The sequence below is a fragment of the Saccopteryx bilineata genome, chromosome X, assembly GCF_036850765.1.
Source record: "Saccopteryx bilineata isolate mSacBil1 chromosome X, mSacBil1_pri_phased_curated, whole genome shotgun sequence".
Classification (NCBI taxonomy): Eukaryota; Metazoa; Chordata; class Mammalia; order Chiroptera; family Emballonuridae; genus Saccopteryx; species Saccopteryx bilineata.
The window spans coordinates 67,362,699-67,379,322 of record NC_089502.1 but is presented as its reverse complement, the minus strand read 5'-3'; the positions used below and the strand labels follow the sequence as shown (position 1 = coordinate 67,379,322).

Here is a 16,624-nt window from a genome sequence, read left to right as displayed (position 1 = left end):
TTCAATTCTTTTTCGGTTTTCATTTTTTTTCCTTCATTCTTGCGTTTGCCAATCAGAAGCAGGATTCCCTATTTTAACAAAAAGCAAAGCTCAAAAAGAAACCCAATCCTGCCGTTTCTGAGTTTAGAGAAACCTGAAACTTTTTAAAACCTTCTGTGGCATTGCTCTGTCCTTTAGCACCTAACTCCTGCTACCAACTTACATCAGACCAATCAGTACATCATAAACAGCAGTCCTAAAATGCACAAAGTTTTGAGAGCAGGGGCTTTCTTATTAGTTTCTTGATTCAATATACAATTTCCTCTTTCAAGGAATATCTGTCTTCTTATTTGCATACATTTCTGAGCGGGAAGTTATAAGCAGAACTTTTAGTCTCCGTGGGAAAAAGTCCTTCATTCTAATGCAATGTAATTAAAAGCTCCTTTTTTTTCCTGTTTCTTTCTTCTGTCCCTCCTTTCGGGGAGGCAATAGTCAAAAAGAAATCTTTCAACAGATCTCGCGGTGCTATTCGAGATTACCTATTAAAAAAAATTAGAAATGATGCAAACAGGCCTTTGCCTTCCGGGATTTGGGGCTAGGACTGCAGAGCTCCGAGCCTAGTGAAAGCAACCAAGGCAGGAGGCGGCGCTCTGGCGAGTTCCCCTTTTACATTCCCCAACCCTTCTCTTCCAACTTCTGTTCAGCCCTTAGCTCAATTCCAGCCTTTGCTGCGCTGCTCTCCAGCCATTTGCAGGACCCAAACAACCGCAGCAGCTGTTGTCAGGATGGTGATCCGCGTGTATATTGCATCTTCCTCTGGCTCAACAGCGGTAAGGAGGGTGGGGAGTCCACCTTTGTTGTTTTCCGTCACACCAGTCTTCTGCTGCGCCAGAACCGTTAAATTGCAGAAGTTCTTATGGAAGCTTCTTTTTCGGAAGACGCTCCCCCTCCCCTTTCTTCTTTTTCTTTCCTTTGTTGCATCGATTTCATTTTGGCCGTGGAGTTTTGCTTTGTTTGCCTTGTGACGTTAGGGCCACATTTCTTCTTTGAAGGAAAAAGGAAGCTACTGAGTTTTGGTAGATGTGAGATGGTGGAATAGGAAGTTTAAGATTAGGGGAAGGCGTCAGGTAAAATCACAAACTGGTGAGTTTCAAGAGAGGGACATTTGACATATGGGCTCTAGTAACTGAGGTGAGGGTCAGTAATGCCCATCTTAAAGGATGTTAAACATGCTCTAACTGATAGCGACTGAGTGGGGGCCTACTGAGGCACTGGAGTTATTTCCAGAAAGTAATACCTTATAGTCAGAGTTATTTTGCTAGCATGTAGGAGAGGGTGTTTCACTTCAGCATACAGAACCTGTTGGACCTAGACAGAATGGAAAGGGAAGTTGGGAACAATGATACAAAGTTGGGAGTTTAAAAAAAAATAAGGAAAAGGGACCTCTAACTTTCCCCTCATATTATCCCTTATTTTGACTTTTGCTTCTCTTCATAGATTTTACATCTAACATTTTCTACCTTCTTAAAATACGTTGGGAAATGGAAAGTGAACTAAGGAGTGTGGCTTCTTGTGTAGTGGTAGACTGAAGTTGCTTCTTCTTCAAATAATAGGACATTCTCCCCTCAATTTACATACATTTAATTTATAATCCCAAATTCTCAGTAACTGTGGGTAGAAAAAGGATAAACTAGGTTGAAAGCTGATTGTATATCCATTATAAATGAAAGTGTCAGTTTTTCACAATTCAAGAGGAAAGCCAACAGTGGCAAGAGAGGATGTTTGGGTTCAGATGTAGGATGTAAAAACCCCATCCCTCCTCAGAGCTTTAGAGCAGTAGTTTTTCCATGTTTTTGTTTGTTTATTTGCCCCCTAAGAGGTTTTGTAGTATAACTGAAGGTTGTGTGAAATCACAAGAACTTTGAACCTTAAACTTTGTCTTCTCTGGCCACCATTGTTTAGATAGTTTTGAAATAGAAAACTTTACATTTTTGAGCAAGGTTAGGTTGAAAAAAAATTATATTGCTTTTGAACCTTGCTTTATGAGTGTCTTGCATTCTTTTCCATATATATTAATTCTGATATTTTAAAGGTTAGGTTGCTCAGAGTCTCAAGTCCAATACAATGATAGAAAGTTTTATAGACTAGCTTAATACTCTTAAACTCTTAATTAGATTGAACAAATCAGGATGTTAGTTTCATTTTAGGTGAAAGGAAATTTTAATATTACTATATATTCTTTTCTTTCTCACTCTTCTAGCCCTTTCCCAAAAGCAGATTCAAGAGAAACTACTTTCAGAGTTTCTGTTCATGTAGGAACCACTGTGTCTCTCTGTGTTAAGCCTTAAGTTTCTTAAAGCCTCAAAAATGATTGTTGTTTCTTATTATGTTCATTTTTAGACTCCATTGTTGAAGACTATGCAAATAAGAAATATCTATGCTACTTGTGTTTTGTTTCAATTTCATTCATTTATGGGTAATTAGAGATTTGCTTTTTGTTGCAGTAATACTTTTGATGAACCTGTTATCAAAGTTTTATCGCTATATTGCCAAAATAATTCCTTGTTTTATTATAACTTTATGGCATTTTAAAATAATATTAAAACAATAAAAAGTGAGTGTACTTCAGGAAGAGATCCTTTATAAGTGGGGGGTACTATAAATGGGGATACTTCAGTTTACAACACTAAAGGTTTTCCTTCAACATCGATGCCATGTTGTTTTTAAAACATGATTTAGAAATTCTGCAGCAAACATCACGAGAACCCAACAATTACAGAAAGTAAGATACTCCTGTTAAGTAACTTAAGTGTAGTTCACTGAAAAACATTTAAAATACAGTTTTTGGTTTTGTATTGGTAATCTCCGACTGTTTTCTGACTCTTCCTAGTAGTTTTCATAAAAATAACCAATAATAGATATGTTATTATGCAAGGTAGGTTCTATGAGAATTGCAAGACAATATTAACTTATTCTTTCCTTTTCTCAAGATGCCCTTTCCATCATAGCCTGATTAAAAAAAAGTTTTTAAACTTGTACTCATTTCTGCCCCAATATGGAGGAACAACACTTACGTCTCAAAAGTTTAGGAATGAAAGCAAGTATATTGGGTTTTGTAATGGATTTCTTGATAGTAACCATAATAATGATAGTAGAAACACTTAAGTGTATTAGGTACTATCTCCTTTTTTCTTGACAATTTGTAGACTTATGAATCAAGCACTATGATTATCTCCATTTTTAAGATAAGAAAATACAGGCTCAGAAAGGTTAAACAGCTTTCTCATGTTCACACAACTAGTAAACCACAGAGCTTGGATTTAATGCAAGTTATATGAATACAAATAACATGTTTTTAAACACTAAGCAATATATCCTCCCAGTGGTGTCTGAGGAGATAATTGTGGACATGAGGTGAGAGGTATGGAAAGGAATAAGTCCTGTAAGTGGAACATTTGACTGGATATATACATATAGGGTAATAGAAAAAAGAAGTTAGTTTGAAAGGAACATAGTATGTCTACAGATGAATATCAATAAGTGGGGAAAGTGACTATTCATTCCAAGCCAGGGATATTGCGAAGACATGCACATTTGTAAGTGATCTTTTATAGGTAAAGCATGAAAATTCAGGTATTAATACTGTTTCTTTTTATGGAAACCATTTAGCAGCAATGCAATTCCCAAATTATCTGTCTATAGGAATTGATTTTTGCCTGTTTAGAACTGTTCATGCATGTCTTGATTGGCTATAACAGCAATATATACTGTGCTTTATTTTTTGACATTGTTTTACCCTATAAATTTGCATTCAATGGAAAAGAATAGTAAGCATAGAGCTTTTATAGCTTAATAACTTTTAACAAAAACAATGGCGTTTTTTTTTTTTGTTTGTTTGTTTTTTGTATTTTTCTGAAGCTGGAAATGGGGAGAGACAGTCAGACAGACTCCCGTATGAGCCCGACCGGGATCCACCCGGCACGCCCACCAGGGGCTACGCTCTGCCCACCAGGGGGCGATTCTCTGCCCCTCTGGGGCGTTGCTCTGCCACGACCAGAGCCACTCTAGCGCCTGGGGCAGAGGCCAAGGAGCCATCCCCAGCGCCCGGGGCCATCTTTGCTCCAATGGAGCCTTGGCTACGGGAGGGGAAGAGAGAGACAGAGAGGAAGGAGGGGGGGTGTGGAGAAGCAAATGGGTGCTTCTCCTATGTGCCCTGGCTGGGAATCGAACCCGGGTCCCCTGCATGCCAGGCAGACGCTCTACCGCTGAGCCAACCGGCCAGGGCCAACAATGGCGTTTTAATAGCTTGGTTTTAATGGGTTTGGGAGTTTTTTTCTTTCCATATTTCTTTTCCTTAGATTCGTAATGATCTCCATTTTGTGGCCTTTATGCACTCTAGGTGTGTTTGGGTAGAAAATTTAAAGCTGTAGTAGATAGATGATTTCTGAGAGTTTTATTTATAGAATAACTTTTGTAAAATGATCTCTTTTATGACTGATAAAGCATATATTTTTGACTGCTAAAGCATATACATTGCTAAAGCATTTAGCAAATGAAGTATACTTTCTTTCCTATAGTAGTATTTAGTGCACATGTTATAAAACAAGTGAGTAAAATGAATATTTGTGATAGCAAATGAATGAACAACTAGATGCAGTATTTTTTTCATTCACATAATATGGCTATAGAGTAATGAGACATATTTCTTCATCTATATAATTCTCAATTAGTTGCATCTTAGGTGACATAGTATTTTTGCTTATCTGTCTCTGTATTTACAAATTAAACATTGATTTGATGTATACAGTGGTCTTTGTCATAGCCTTTAAGGTTTCATTAAATGCTGTTTAAAGCTATTCATAAACTACTTAGAAGAGCAAAATCAGAAATTGTTCATCAGATGACTGTTTGGACATGCATTTGGATGTCCTGGAAAATGGGCAACTTTTACATGGCAAATGCAAGAGCTCAAGATCAGCACCTTCTGCTTGGTGCCCTCTATTTGGTGACTGATTTCCTAAATTTTACAGCAATGATAAAGCCTTTAGAATACTTTGGCCCAATTTATAGGGACTTGGGAAACACAGTTATCAATGATGACGATTGTTGGGCATTTAGAAAGATACTTAAATTCAAATGGTTTTAGGAAAGAATGTATTGTGGAACTTAGTAAAAGAATCAAAATGTGGTAGTAAAGGAGAATAAAGTAGATTTATGTCTAGCTCAAAGACTAATTACTTTGTTAAGGAAGAGTTTTTCTCGATAAACCTTAAGTCAGTCCTTGCCTTGGGTTGGCCTGGAAAAAAATAAATGGAAACCTCACACATAAATTCAGGTCACATGTTCTAATTATATGTATTCATCTTTAAATTCTTTTCAAAAATATATATTGTGCAATCAAACATATACCTTTTACAGGAATATTTTCTGATTTAATTGAATTATCAAAGGTGAATGTTTTATTTTATTTCTTACTAATAAAATTAAACAGATTGAGAATCTGTTGGTGACTATCAGACAATCTGTTTTCTTTCGGTTCTGTTTTGCAGTTTACCAGAAGAAAATTTAAACCTGGTACTTAATTACTTCCTCCAATCCATACCAAGATTAAACAAATTGTACATTTAAAGAAAAGGAGCAACTCATTTATGATGACAGGTTTTAGCAATATGAGAAGCAAAACTGACTTCATACATTTGGCCAGTAGGGAAGAATTCAAAACAAAGGTATTATTTTCTAGCCCAGTCCCTTACATTTTGGCTTCATTAGTTAGTCTGAAGTGTTATAGATTGCCAGACATCAGGCAAAAATTAAATATAAGTTTGAAAATATCATGACATTTCAAAGATTGTATATTTAAAGTTATTCAGTGTCAGTGCTGCTAGATTTTTTTTGTTTTATTACCTTTCCATTAACATGATTAATCAAGATTTAACTCTAATAATAGTAAAGATTAATATTTATTTATTCATCATATGCATCAGGGCACTGTGCCCTGTGCTTTACATACATTATCTCAATTACTTTTATCTTCATATTAACACTGTGAGGAAAGTGTTACTATTAGATTCTTGTCATGTTACTGGAGAGGGTATGTCTAAGACCCAAAAACATTAGGTACATTGCTTAATATCAAAGAGTTACAAATGGCAGAACTGGGATTAGAACTCAGATTGTTCTGATTCCAGAATTCACTCCTAAACACTGTTTTGTTCACACATCCCCTTAGTGTATGGGTATCAAACAGAGATTACGTCAATAGTACATTAAAATCTTATCAAGTGATTAGGAATCTATAATTGTCATTTAAGATGATATGATTTTTGCAAAGAAAGAAAAAGACTGATGTTGATTAACCAAGCAACTGTGTCTGTATTCATAATCTGCCTGAGAATTAGGTGAGATTAGGGAAGATAGGAAGTTTAGAAGCAACATTTCCATGTACAATTTATATATATATATATATAAAATTTTATATATATATTTATATATATATAAAATTTAATATATATATATGAGATTTTTAACTACTAATGGGTATTCATTAATTAGTGAAATGAATGTAGCTGTGTAACTAATTTAAAATTCATTGCAAAATTGCTTTTCTGAGGAACTTGTAAAATTATAAAATAATACTTCTCAATAAATTGGTCTATAATAATACCAAGAATAATTCCAGTATATATATATATGTGTGTGTGTGTGTGTGTGTGAATTGCTTAACCAAAGGCTCATTTTTCAATAGACTTTGTTTCACATATTGAACTTTTATATCTTTGAGTCTCTTCCAGAAAATTATCTTTTTGAGGCTATAGACCAACTTATTGTAATTTATGGCTTTTCGTTTTTTTATGATTCTTTGAGTTTGGTCCCTTTGGCTTAGTTCTTTCTGGAAATGAGACACTATCAAAAAGTTAGAGTGGGGGCAAACATTTTTGCTTAGGGAATTTCCAACAGTGAGTCAAGACAAAGAGAACTTCACCTTTTAAACTCCAGAGAATATTAATCTCAGTTAACAGTGCCAACATAAAATAAAAATTTTTTTGACCTCACCCAATGGTTGCGCAGTGGTTAGAGCACTGGAATGGGACACAGAGGACACAGTTTCGAAACCACAAGGTCATTGGCTTGCGTGTGGGCTCACCGGATTGAGCATGGGGTCTTAGGCTTGAGTGTGGGATCATAGACATGACTCTATGGTCACTGACTTGAGCCCAAGGTCACTGGCTTGAGCAAGGGGTCACTTGTTCTCCTGTAGCCCCCTGGTCAAGGCACATATGAGAAAGCAATCAGTGAACAACTAATGTGCTGCAATGAAGAATTGATGCTTCTCATGCCTTTCCCTTCCTGTCTGTCTGTTCTTATCTGTCCTTCTCTCTGTCTCTCTTTCTCTTTGTCTCTGTCACAAAAAACCAAAGTTTTTAAATCTATTTCACCACTATTATTCAGCCAATTGCTTTATCAAAGTGCAGTGTATTTTTCAATGTTAAAATTGTAACAGTAAATATATATTTAATAGTAGCAGTATGATATCAGAAATGACTCAGTCCAGTGTGATACTATAAACTTAATTTAGAAAGAAGATGAGCATAAGTAATGACTTAATATGTTAAAAGTATGATATATCTATCATCTCACTTTAATTTCTCATGCCAAGTAATTTGTCAGCTTTAGTTGTTAATAATAAGAGCTATTACTCATTAAGCAGTTAAAAATATGCCAGAGATTGTGGTAGGAACTTTATATATATTATATCATTTTGTGTGAGAACTCAATGAATTCAGTACTCTTATTTTGCCAACTTTTAAGAAGAGAATACAAGTTCAAAGAACTACTAATGTCAGAAAGTTAGCAAAGCACCCCCAGTTTATCTGTTTCTGAAGACCATGATCCTAACCCCTATGTTATTTTTAACTACTAATTGATATTCATTAATTACTCAATTGAATGTAGCTGTGTAACTAATTTAAAATTCATTGAAAAATTGCTTTTCTGATGAACTTGTAAAATTATAAAATAATACTTCTCATTAATTTGTGTATAATAGTACCAAGAATAATTCCAGTGGCTTGTTACATCATGTAAAAAATTTATAGAGTGAAATAAGTAAATCAGAAAAAAACTAAGAACTGCATGATGATTCCATACATAGGTGGGACATAAAAATGAGACTAAGAGGCATGGACAAGAGTGTGGTGGTTGGGGGGGGGGGAGGGAGAGGTGAGGGATGGAGTGGGGGAAGGGAGAGGCACAAAGAAAACTAGATAGAAAGTGACAGAGGACAATTTGACTTTGGGTGATGAGTATGCAACATAATTAAATGACAAGATAACCTGAATATGTTTTTGAACATATGTACCTTGATTTATTAATGTTACCTCATTAAAATTAATAAAAATTTATATAAAAAGGAATTTATAGCTCCTCAGAGCAGAAAATCAAAGTCATAATAGCTCAGTATATGTATGCTATACTGTATTAGTTATAATGCAGAACATGTACCTTTATACCAATATAAGAAAATCACTTTGTATAAGGCAGTTTAAAAGTAGATAGACAAATTGTTTTTGGAAGGGCTCTTAAGCTTTTAGCTAGAGCACGTAGTAGCTTTAGGGTGATGTATACATTATCAGCTGCTGTTGCCTGTGTGATTTGAGTAGGTCACTAAACCTTTCTTTGCTGCTCATCACCCTTACAAACAGAATGTAAATGACATAAATGAAGATTTTAATAAAAGAAAGTTTCTACGAGTGTTTTTTGGAACTTTATTACTGAAAATTATGGAATCTGATATCACACTTTCAGAAACTAAAACTAATTGGTCTTATGCATGAAATAATACTTGGAAATCAAAAGAAACCATGGTTGGGTTAAAAGTTTTTCAATGAATTCCTACTTTAAAAAAATCTTAAATAGCCCTGGCCGGTTGGCTCAGCGGTAGAGCGTCGGCCTAGCGTGCGGAGGACCCGGGTTCGATTCCCGGCCAGGGCACACAGGAGAAGCGCCCATTTGCTTCTCCACCCCTCCGCCACGCTTTCCTCTCTGTCTCTCTCTTCCCCTCCCGCAGCCAAGGCTCCATTGGAGCAAAGATGGCCCGGGCGCTGGGGATGGCTCTGTGGCCTCTGCCTCAGGCGCTAGAGTGGCTCTGGTCGCAACATGGCGGCGCCCAGGATGGGCAGAGCATCGCCCCCTGGTGGGCAGAGCGTAGCCCCTGGTGGGCGTGCCGGGTGGATCCCGGTCGGGCGCATGCGGGAGTCTGTCTGACTGTCTCTCCCTGTTTCCAGCTTCAAAAAAAAAAAAAAAAAAAGATAAAAAAAAATCTTAAATAAAGATTTTAGTGAATTTTACTCAAATACTCTGAACATGGTTGAGAGGACAATTAGGGGTAGTGGTAGTGATATAGAGAGTTAGCCAGCTAACAAGACAACACCTTGTGAATTTTAATGGGAGTAAGTATGAAATGTGACAAGTTCCATAATGAAGCCAATTTTATACCAGATTTTGAATTTATCTGATTTTTTAAAGTGTGTAAGAGAGAGAGAGACAGGAAGGGAGAGATATAAGAAGCATCAACTGGTAGTTGTGGCACCTTAGTTTTCATTGATTGCTTTCTCATGTGCTTTGACTAGGGAGCTCCAACTGAGCCAGTGACCCTTTGCCCAAGTCAGCGATTTTGGGCTTCAAGCCAGCAACCTTAGGGCTCAAACCAGTGACCTTGGGATCATGTCAATGATCTCGTGCTCAAGCCGGCAACCTTACACTCAAGCTGGTGACCTTGGGGTTTTGAACCAAGGACCTCAGTGTCCAAGGTCAATACACTCTATCCACTGTGCTACCACCAGTCAGGCTGCGTAGCAATTTTTATTTCATATGATTGAAGATGAGCACTTACTCTATGCAATATTATATGTTAAAAAAGACAAAAAGTGTATATAACAGTATTAAATTTTAATTAAAATTTTTCTTCTGAACATTTTCTAAAGCTTTAGGGATTCTTTCTATCACAGTAATTGTAAGTCACATACATAAAAGGAAGAGATTTTGAGGTCAGGTCAATATTTCCACCGTTAATGTCCTAGCTTTTAACTTCTCATATAAATGGGTGTTGAAATTTAAGATACTTTGTAGAGATCTACTTTGGAATAGTACTGTTTCAAAATTCAACTAAGATATCAACAACAACTTATCTATCTTCTCCAACAGACCATGAACTTCTTACTGCTCAGAATACGCTTATACATAGTAAGCTTCTAAATTAATATTTGTGATGCATAAATGGATGACTTATTTAAATTCAAGTTGAAGCAAGTCATTCAAATAGAGATGTTCAGTTGCTAGTGGGCAATATGTGGCTAGAACTTGGGAAAAATGGTAGCTGAAGAGTTGATTTGAGAGTCACTCACAAAGAGTTACCTAAAAACATAAAGTATGAGCTCACTTTGGAGGGAGGAATTATAGAGTGAGATGAGAAGAGGGATGTGAATAAGGACAGGGCCCTGGTGAATTTTTACATTTAAGATGATCTGAAAGGAAGTAGGTGGGTAAGGGAAGAAGAGGATTCACTGAGACATCAGAGTGGCATTCTTTAATGGAAATGGGTAGGGGAATGTTTTCAAGGAAGGTGAAAAATGTTGCTGATGCTATATAGAAATCATAAAAACTGACTTAAAAATGTCATTGAATTCAAAATAAGGAAATTACTAGCGATCTTGGAAATAGGATTTTCAGTGAAATAATGAGGATAGCAACCTGATAGGAAGGTGTTAAGAAATGCAGTGTATAGTGAGCGACAGATGAGTATATAGACTAATATACTGCTCACAAAAATTAAGGGATATTTCAAAATGAATATGAAGTGATAAAAAAGCATTTACTTTTTCTAATTAAACAAGAATATCAAAAGCAAACGACAAGTCAAAGAAAGTTGTTTGATTATGCAAATGAGATGCAAAACCAACTTTTATTTCACTGGTGAAAATTCACTGTACAAAAGGCTGAAAATACTGGAGTATCTGCATGTTCCCTGATACCCTAATTTTTGTAAGCAGTGTATTTGAGTAGCTTGGTAATAGCAAAGAAGAAGGAACATAGTTGAAAAGAAAATGAAATTATTATAGAGCTATTAAAAAACAACACAACTAAGTGAACTAGAATTATGCCTTGAAAAATTTGCTCAGTTTTCCCAGCATATATTTATCAGAACATTGTTCATTTTTTTAAATTTCACTGTAGAATTAACTTTAAATCAATGACTAGTGGCTTCAATATTCTAAAACCAGTATTTTACAAATTATGACACAAAGAGAAGATGAATATTTGTGATTAGAAAACAATGAGACCAAATGGCCATCTTTATGATTTATATCTGAAAATGGCCAATGGATATCTTATCAAGACAAATACAAATTACTTAAGACAACATTGTCTTTAGAGCACAAGAGCCTTTTCTAATTTCAGTTAGAAATAAAATCCTATAAAGTATGTGTTGACCAATGTAGAAACATGTCTTTATCTTTAACAGTAAATTTAAATTGTCCATATAAGAGAATATGCCAGAAAGTTAAATTTCTTTTAGAAATTATAAAGAACAGCTGGACAATTTTATTTCTTAGTTGTCAAATTTCAGTAAAGACCAGTTTGATGGTTTAGAAAATAGTGTTCTAACTTGCTATGAGATGGATTATTTTAGTCATAAAAAAGTACAACCAATATATATTTTTTAATTTAAACTTTTACATTCAGTCCCCTACCCCTAACCTTTTTTATATTTTATTTATTTTTCTGAAGTGAGGTGGCAGAGAGACAGACTCCAGCATGTGCCTGACTGGGATCCACCCGGCTTGCCCACTAGGAAGTGATGCTCTGCCCATCCAGGGCATTGCTCTGTTGCAACCAGAGCCATTCCAGCACCTGAGGCAGAGGCCATGGAGCTATCCTCAGCGCCTGGGCCAACTTTGATCCAATGGAACCTTGGCTGTGGGAGGGGAAGAGAGAGATAGAGAGAAAGGAGGGTGGAAAGGGTGGAGAAGCAGATGGGCACTTCACCTCTGTCCCCTGGCCGGAATCAAACCTGGAACTTCCACATGCTGGGCTGATGCTCTACCATTGAGCCAACAGGCCAGGGCCACCCCTCCCCTAACCTTAATCCAGTTTCCAAGAGTATAGAACGAGTATAGGATTGGCAGTTCAATAGGCAGATAGCCTATTTAAGATTTCTGGGCTGACTTGGGATTTGTTGAATACAATTCAGGAAAAAGAAAAATACAGTGAGAGAGAAATGAAACAAATTAGAATTTGGGATTCTATATAAATTAAATTATTAAATTCTAGGCCCTGGCCAGGTAGCTCAGTTGGGTCAAGTGCTGTACTGATACACTAAAGTTGTGGGTTCGGTCTGTGGTCTGGACACATACAAGAAACAACCAATGAATGCATATATAGGTGGAACAAGTCTATGTCTCTTTCTCTTTCTCTCAAATCAATCAATAAACTTTTAAATTAAATTATTAACTACTAGATCAGAGGGTGCTGTATTTCTAATTGAACAAGCATAATAGTATATATACACACATATACCATATAAACACTTGGCAGAAATGCTAAAAAATAGAGCCTTGCATGGGGTGGACAATTTGAATAAATTATGTAGACAAGCGTTTCCAATTCTGAATCTATGGGCTGTGCTGGGTACTCTCTCTTTCTTTTAAACTTCAAATTTATTCATTCAGAAAATATTTTTTTGCCATTCACTGGCCTAGAGGCTGGACTGAGGTCCTCAAAACCAAAAAAAGGGCCAGGATTAAATTATCAGCTACTTCCCTGGTCCAGAATAAGGAAGGAAATTTGGGGATGTATGTTTGGGAGACTCAGCTATAATGTTGGCTATAAAGGAAGCATATATGATGGGCTGAAAGGCAGAAGTACTTAGCGACTACTTGCATGCAAATTGATGATCTGTCTCACAGGAATCAATCTCCTGCCCCCCCCCCCAACAAATTTTCCAAAGTACTTTGTCTACCCCTTTCAGTCATGCTGACAGTGATTTCCTCCTTGAATAACTAATCTGGAAACAGCAATATTTTATTACTTCAGTTCAACTTTTACTCAGTTTTCCTGCCATTTTCCTAAAGAAAGTTGTGGGAAGTAGATCGTAAACACAATTTGCTCTTTCTTCTTATATTTGAACATTTTTCACAATCATAATTATTATACAGTTCTGATTAGAGCCAAATGTAACAGTGATGACACCAAGTTAAAGATTTGTGGTTTCATTGCCTATTTCTACTAGTTATCTTTGGATTCTGGAAAAAAAAAAGCATGCTGAACCGCCTTTTTCATTGTCTGAAAAAATGCCTTTAAGACTTCTCTGTAATTCCTTTACCTTTGGGATCAACCTTGCTTGATGTTTTGTGTAAACTATGCTTTATAGAACACTTAAGTGTCTTTATTAACTCCTTTATTTATAACATCCCAGCAATCTTATATATTTTTCTCCCTTCCTGCCCTCCTTAGCTTTTCTCATATCATCCAAGGATCTGTGCATTCCCAATGGCATGGTTTCAGTGCTTGGTTCAGAGTTCTCCATATCAGTGTGCTTTATTTATTTTAGGTTTAGTTCATGCCACTGCTACAGTTAAACTTAATGACGATCTCTTGAGCTAGACTTTCCTGTGTGGCAGCTATTAGGTGTTTGCCTTTGGTCAAGCATATGGCAAAGAGGCTGAGTTCTGAAGTAATCTGTATTTCTCTTTCTGTTTACACCATTAATTAGATAAAGATAATTTTAGCTCTTCCTTTCCCCTTTCAATATATGTATAACTCTTCCCACCACAAACATTTTAGATCTGTCAACAGTTGTTGCTTCATTACCAAGAATTTATAAACATCAAAATCTAGTTGGGTTCTGTTGTTCTGATGTATAATTTTTCTCTTACTTCCAAATTGTTATTCTTTTTTTTTTTTCCAAATTGTTATTCTTAAAATAGCATGATGGCTTTCAGATTTTCATATTGGTGCTTTATTAAACTAAAACAACTATGTTTAGATTGAGAGGGCATGGAAAAATTAATCTTTATTGTGATTAATGTCACTTGTTATTAAGAAACCTAGAGTATAATGCTGGAAGTCCCTTATCCATTGCAAAAAACAAAACAAAACAAAACAAAAAACCAACAACAACTTTTGGTCATTTTCATTTCAGTCAGCATCAAACATACTGAAAATAAAATATCAGAAGCGTCTGGCTAGAAGGGATCACAGGAGGTCATTCAGTCCGTCCACCTAAGCACTGCCTGTGAACTGTCCCAGAAAGATTGTTATCAATTTTCTTTTAGTAAACTCTCCAAAGAAGGAAATAGACAACCTCCCTTGGTAATATGCTGCAGTACTACTTTCGATTACTTGTTGTCCTAGACTCTGGAACTAAGGTTGTGGAAATCTGGGTGACTAATGGAGGATCGTTTCTTACTTCTTCTTGTGTAGTGTAGAGGAACGTTGGATTTTTGAAACCATGGAAGCAAAGGAAGTAAGACATGATACAATATGTAGAAATATATCAGTTATCAATTTAATATATATCTGCTAACTATCTGCTGATAAAATGTTCAACTCTGGACAAGATCTTTGTCCTGAAAGAGTTTACAACCTGCCTTGATTTGGAAAGCTTGAAATAGGTCTGGTGATTTTTTTCTCTTTTGCTCATTTTCTTTTTTAGGAAGCATGGTGGGTATTGTTCATATTTATATATCATACACACTGAGATCAAGCCATAAAGGAATATTCTCATATATGGGTTGTTTTGTGAGACTTGTGATTTATTGAATTTAATCTCAAAATCAGCATTTTTAACATTTTCAAATCAATAAATCCCTGAAGCCTAAGTATTTGGCAGTGTTTATTTATGATACATGATGATGTTTTAATGAAGAAAATCCTATAGTATTGCTGATATAAGACCTAATGTAATGCATTTAAAAGTTTCAATTTCCAGAAAAGTATTTTGTTGTGAAATTATGAATTGTACTGCTTGCTGTTGTGGAAAAAACACAGCTGATTTAGAACTCTGAATGGAAGGCTGTGACTTTTAAATATTGTGTAATAGTAATTTGTTTGGACTCTTTTCCTTTGTTAGTATACTAGTTAACCAGGGGGTCCTGGATTGGAGAACAAAGGCCTTAAGGTAATATGTTAATCTTTATGTTATTTCCCCTCTGTAAAATAGAAGAAATGACCTTATCCCTACTTCCAAAGAATCTTACTTAGATTTTTAAAAATGTGATTGAGAGCAGGTATTTGGGTTACTTTGAAAAAAAATTTTTTTTTATCAGGAGTCCAAAATAACTTGTTGAAACTGTTAATGCAGCCCTGTCCGGTTGGCTCAGTGGTAGAGCGTCGGCCTGGCGTGCAGAAGTCCTGGGTTCGATTCCCGGCCAGGGCACACAGGAGAAACGCCCATCTACTTCTCCACCCCTCCCCCTCTCCTTCCTCTCTGTCTCTCTCTTCCCCTCCCGCAGTGAGGCTCCATTGGAGCAAAGATGGCCTGGGCGCTGGGGATAGCTCCTTGGCCTCTGCCCCAGGCGCTGGAGTGGCTCTGGTCGCAACAGAGCGACGCCCCGGAGGGGCAGAGCGTCGCCCCCTGGTGGGCGTGCCGGGTGGATCCCGGTCGGGTGCATGCGGGAGTCTGTCTGTCTCTCCCCGTTTCCAGCTTCAGAAAAATACAAAAAAAAAAAAAAAAAAAAGAAACTGTTAATGCAAAATGGCCTCTCTATTTTTTTTTAATAAAATAGGATTTTCTGTTTGTTTTTAGAAGTCCAAAATTAGTTTTCAAGAGAACTTCAGCTTCTTGTTTTGTTCGAAACCCTAGTATTGTCCCAGAATAGTATCCTACTTATTATTCTTTTTTTCATTGAAAATAATTCTTCTCTTAAGGAGAAATATTGTGGGCTCTTATGTTTGTGTTCTCTCTCTCTCTCTTTTTCTTCCTCCCTCTCTCTCCCCCTTCTTTTCTGTTTTTTCTTTCTATGTCTTTGAAAGATTGCACTGTGATTCGCAGTTAGTCGACTGTGATGTTTAATAACAAAGTTGTATCCTGAAGGAGACATATTTTATGAAAGAAGAAAAGTATTAAATATTATTTAGGGCCTGCAACTCTGGAAAATAGGCTAATAATGCTACTTGTGGCATTCACATTTCTAAATTAAAGTTGTCACATATAAAGAATTTTGTGTATTTATTACCATGTTCTGGAAAGAGAATCAAATACTATTGAAAATGATCACTTTCTTTTCCTTGATAATCTTTCTCAGATGATTTCCTCCCCACTTTCAATTTCTTTGGAATCTATTAATAACTCTTATACTTATTTGTATAATATTTAAAATCTACTCTTTTTGAGTATTTTTCAACTTTTTAGGGCAAATTTGTAGTTATCTTTAGACTCATGACCATCCTAAATTATAAATAAATTTTATAAAACCCTACTGTATATACCCCAGATATGACTACTTATAAGTATAATTTATAAATCTGGAAGACAGTTTGAGGCACAGAGTATGTTTTAACCCCAAATCACATAGTTGGAAGAAGACTGAGACTAAATCAAGAATAACTATTAAGAGGTATCATTTCAGGTCACAATTAATCTGTG

The 16,624-nt window shown here is 36.0% G+C and overlaps 1 protein-coding gene across 1 annotated transcript in view; it reads left to right on the top strand.

Annotated features, from left to right (window-relative positions):
- Positions 1 to 551: 551 nt before the first annotated feature.
- Positions 552 to 16,624, top strand: part of SH3BGRL (SH3 domain binding glutamate rich protein like) — an 88,208-nt gene continuing 72,135 nt past the window's right edge. The window contains exon 1 of the mRNA XM_066249883.1: positions 552 to 809. Coding sequence (XP_066105980.1) covers positions 765 to 809 — 45 coding nt within the window. The 5' untranslated portion in view covers positions 552 to 764. The remainder of the gene's footprint in view (positions 810 to 16,624) is intronic.